The sequence below is a fragment of the Panicum virgatum genome, chromosome 5N (assembly GCF_016808335.1).
Source record: "Panicum virgatum strain AP13 chromosome 5N, P.virgatum_v5, whole genome shotgun sequence".
Classification (NCBI taxonomy): Eukaryota; Viridiplantae; Streptophyta; class Magnoliopsida; order Poales; family Poaceae; genus Panicum; species Panicum virgatum.
The window spans coordinates 8,518,583-8,522,245 of NC_053149.1; the positions used below are offsets into that span (position 1 = coordinate 8,518,583).

Genomic DNA, 3,663 nt, shown 5'->3' on the forward strand with positions numbered 1-3,663 from the left:
ATTCCATCGCCGCAGCAGCTCCGTCGGAGAGGAGGAAGACCCGGCCTCCCCGCTCGCCGTCGCTCGGAGGGGCCGTCCAAATCCTGCGTCGGCTCCCCTGCTCCATCCGCGTTTGCCGGTCCGCCGCCACCCCGTGGAGCTCCGGTCCGCCGCCACCCCTGAGCTCGCTGGGCTGCTGTGGCCGCGGAGGAGGAGGAGCTGCCGTGGGGCGCGCGGCCGGGCGGAGCCCGCGGCACGGCGCGCGGCCGGCCGGGCCGAGCCCGCGGCACGGCGCGCGGCCGGCCGGGCCGAGCCCGCGGCACAGCGTGCGGATGAGCGGGGGCCGTGGCGGGCCCGGCCAGGCGGAGGCCCTGACGCGCGGCCGGGCAGGCGAAGGCCTCAAGTGCGGGTCCATGGCGCGTTCTCGAGCTCTGTCTCCTCAAGCACGGCGGCTGCCTCCATCCCTTCCTCCTCCCTCATCTCCGGCAGCGAGCCTCCCTCCTCGAGCGGATCTAGGGCGGCGGGGGCGAGGCTGCGCGCGCGGCGGCAGCGTGCGTCAACGACGGAGCAAGGGCGCGCGCGCGGAGTGGAGCAGGGACACGGCGCCGCGGCGGCGAAGCAGGAGCAGGGGCGGCCAAGCTCTGCGGCGGAGGAGGAAGGACGAAGGGGGCCCGAGCCTGCCGTCGCATCTCTTCCACCCCGCGCCGGAGCCGCCACCGCCGCCGCCGCGACCTTGCACCGGCCTCTGCTCCCCAGCCCGGTGCGCCCCCTCCCGCCGTCCTCGTGGATGCGTTTGAGGAGAGAGGCGATGTAATTTTGCATCGCCTCTCTTCTCAAAGACAATCTGCCTTCCATCGTTGCCTCATCCGTTGAAGATGTTGCTTCGCATGAACAGTGACTCCCGGAGAGGCAAAAATGCTACTACCTTCTCTTTTGAAGTCAGTCTATGGGAGTGTTTAGTTGGTGAAAAAGTTTGAATTTGGCTACTATAACCCATTTCGTTATTATTTGACAATTAATGTCTAATTATGAATTAATTAATTTATCTCATAAAAAATTAATTAGACTATGTAATTAATTATATCTTTTAACAGTATTTAATGCTCCGTACATTGTCTAAAAATTTAATGTAAGGGATACTTTTTGTTGGGAACTAAACGCAGCTGTGTGTTTCCGAGGGATGGAAACTTCCATTTTCTGGACATGAGATGAAATTTTAAATAAACCGGAGCACCCCATGGCAAGAGGCAGTTGGTCATGCCACGGCTCCCCGCACGCACATCCATGCACACCCATGCCCACCCAACCCCAAAGGAAGCCCGACGACACGCAAGCACGCACCCCATCCATACTCAAAGACCGAGAAAAACACGGGACCCCACCGCCCAGGCTGTCCTCGCCTTGGCCTTTCGCGTCTCCCCAGACCGGCAGCGGCAGCGCAGAGACCCCTGGTGGGTCCTCCTCGTCACCTCCCGGCCCCACAACCGGCCCGCCAAATAACATTACATTAATTACCTCCGCTACTAATCACTCCACTAATACTACTCTCTGCCAGGGAGGGCGCTCGCCCTGCCCTGCCACTCTGCCAGGCTAGCACTTGTTGGGCGTGAAGCCGACGGCGCCCTTGGCGGTGTCGAAGCTGACGCGGGTGCCCTGCTGCTGCACGTTCCCGATGATGGACACGGCGGCGTTCGTGGGCGCGAACGCCAGGCAGTAGGTCCCGGCGCCGTCCACGGGGATCAGGTAGTTCTTCGCCGGCAGCCGCAGCGCGCCGCCGCCCTCGAACCGCAGCGCCACCGCGGGCACCTCCACGCTCGTCCGGCCCGACAGGTCGTAGCACGTGTCGAACAGCGACACCCCGGGCGCGCGCGGCAGCGACGGCGTGCCCCGGGCGAAGGCGTCGCGGAGCGCCGCGTAGGCCGCGGCCTGGAGCCGCGTGACGGCGGTGCCCGAGTCGACGATGACGCCGCCCGACCCCGAGGCGGCGTCCATGGCGAAGGCGGAGGGCGGGATGGACAGCGGCTGCCCGCCCACGGAGATGCCGGTCATGGCGACGTAGTAGAAGGTGCTCGTGCGCGGGCTGCGGAGGAGCGGGGCCGTCACGGTGCCGGCCTCGGCGGCGCCGTCCCCGAACTGGAGCGTGGACGCGGCGGGGGAGTCGCGGTCCACGAGGCAGTAGGAGAAAGTGGTGGCGGAGATCTGGGACGGGAAGGAGAGCGGGCCCCCGCCGAGCGCGAGCAGCCCCGCGGCGCCGACGAAGAGCCCCTCGTTGTCGTGGCCGCACCCGATGGCGACGTTGCCGACGGGCTGCGAGTCCCCCAGCGTGAGCGTCTCGGTGGCGAAGTCGCCGACGGTGTAGGAGCCGTCGCCGTAGGCCACCTCGTAGAGGCAGGCGCCCGTGGCGTTGCGGCAGGCGGCGGTGTCGAGGTCCCGGCAGCGCGGGGAGTCGCAGGAGACGGCGGCGTAGGAGGCGGAGAGGGAGGGGTCGAAGACGGGGTCCGTCTGCTGGTAGCAGTCGGCGCAGGGCTGGCACTGCACCCAGGTGACGTCGCTGCCGGTGTCCAGCACCATGTACAGCTGCCGCGCGGGGCTGCCGATCCCGACGCGGGAGAAGTACTCGCCGCTGCCCTGCCCCACGCCGGACACCACGGGGCCCTGGATCGCCGCCGCGGAGGCCGCGAACACCGTCGACGCGTTGGCGGGGCGCAGGTCCATGCGCGTCACCCCGTCCGCCGCCAGCGCCGCGCGCGCCGCCACCGCCGCGGCGCGGGACTCGTCGCGGCGGAGGCGGGACAGCACCAGGGACCGGTAGCTCTCGTGCCGGCCCTGCTCCCCGGGCAGGAAGTCCCGCGCGTGGAGCCGCAGCGTGAGCGAGGAGGCGCCCTCCCGCGGCCGCGGGGACCGGCGCTTCGGCTTCCCGGCGGCGGCGGACTGGTGCAGCGAGGCGGCATCGGTGGAGAGCGCGGCGCGGGCGCGGGAGAGGGAGGCGGCGACGTCGAGCGTCTCGGTGTCCGCCGCCTGCGCGGGGCGGTGGTGGCGGGAGGCGGCGGGCGTCGGGGCGGCGGCGAGGACGAGGAGGGCGGCGGCGGCGAGCGGGAGGAGGGTAGGCGGCCGCATTGTGGCGCCGCTACCGGTCGGTGGCAGTGGAGTGGGGCTTGGGAGTGTCGGGCGGAGGAATGAGTGATGCGGAGCGAGGATGGTGGTCGGATTTTTCAAGGCCGCCGTCTGCTTGCAGCCTGCAGTGATGAGGGCACTGGATGGAATCGAACGGGGGGAGATCACGTCATTCCGGTGCTGGATTAACCCGCTTCCACCCCCGCGGCGGCGAGCGTAGCGGAGGAGCTTTTAATAAGCTGGAAGACGGTGGTGGTGGTGGGGGACAGTAGAGAGGGCGGGAGCGGCGGGCGGGGCGAGCAATGATTTCGGTCGAAGGATTAGGCCCTGTTTAGATGCATCTAAAATTTTAAAATTTTATAAGATTTTTCATCATATCGAATATTTAAACGTATATATGAAATATTAAATATAGTTAAACAAAATAACTAATTACACAGTTTGACTATAATTTGCGAGACGAATCTTTCGAACCTAGTTAATCCATGGCGGGACAATAATTATCAAATACAAACGAAAATGCTGCAGTACTTTACACCTGAAACTTTTCGCATTTAAACAAGCCTTAGG

At 65.7% G+C, this 3,663-nt stretch overlaps 1 protein-coding gene across 1 annotated transcript; it reads right to left on the reverse strand.

The window, feature by feature from the left end:
• Window positions 1–1,147: 1,147 nt before the first annotated feature.
• Window positions 1,148–3,348, reverse strand: LOC120674306 (protein ASPARTIC PROTEASE IN GUARD CELL 1-like). The gene has a single exon (XM_039955478.1). The coding sequence runs from the start codon at window positions 3,094–3,096 to the stop codon at window positions 1,570–1,572; it is 1,527 nt and encodes a 508-aa protein (XP_039811412.1). The 5' UTR covers window positions 3,097–3,348; the 3' UTR covers window positions 1,148–1,569.
• Window positions 3,349–3,663: the final 315 nt, after the last annotated feature.

Excerpts from the sequence above, each read along its gene's own strand:
- LOC120674306 (XM_039955478.1), bottom strand. The coding sequence starts at position 3,096 with ATGCGGCCGCCTACCCTCCTCCCGCTCGCCGCCGCCGCCCTCCTCGTC.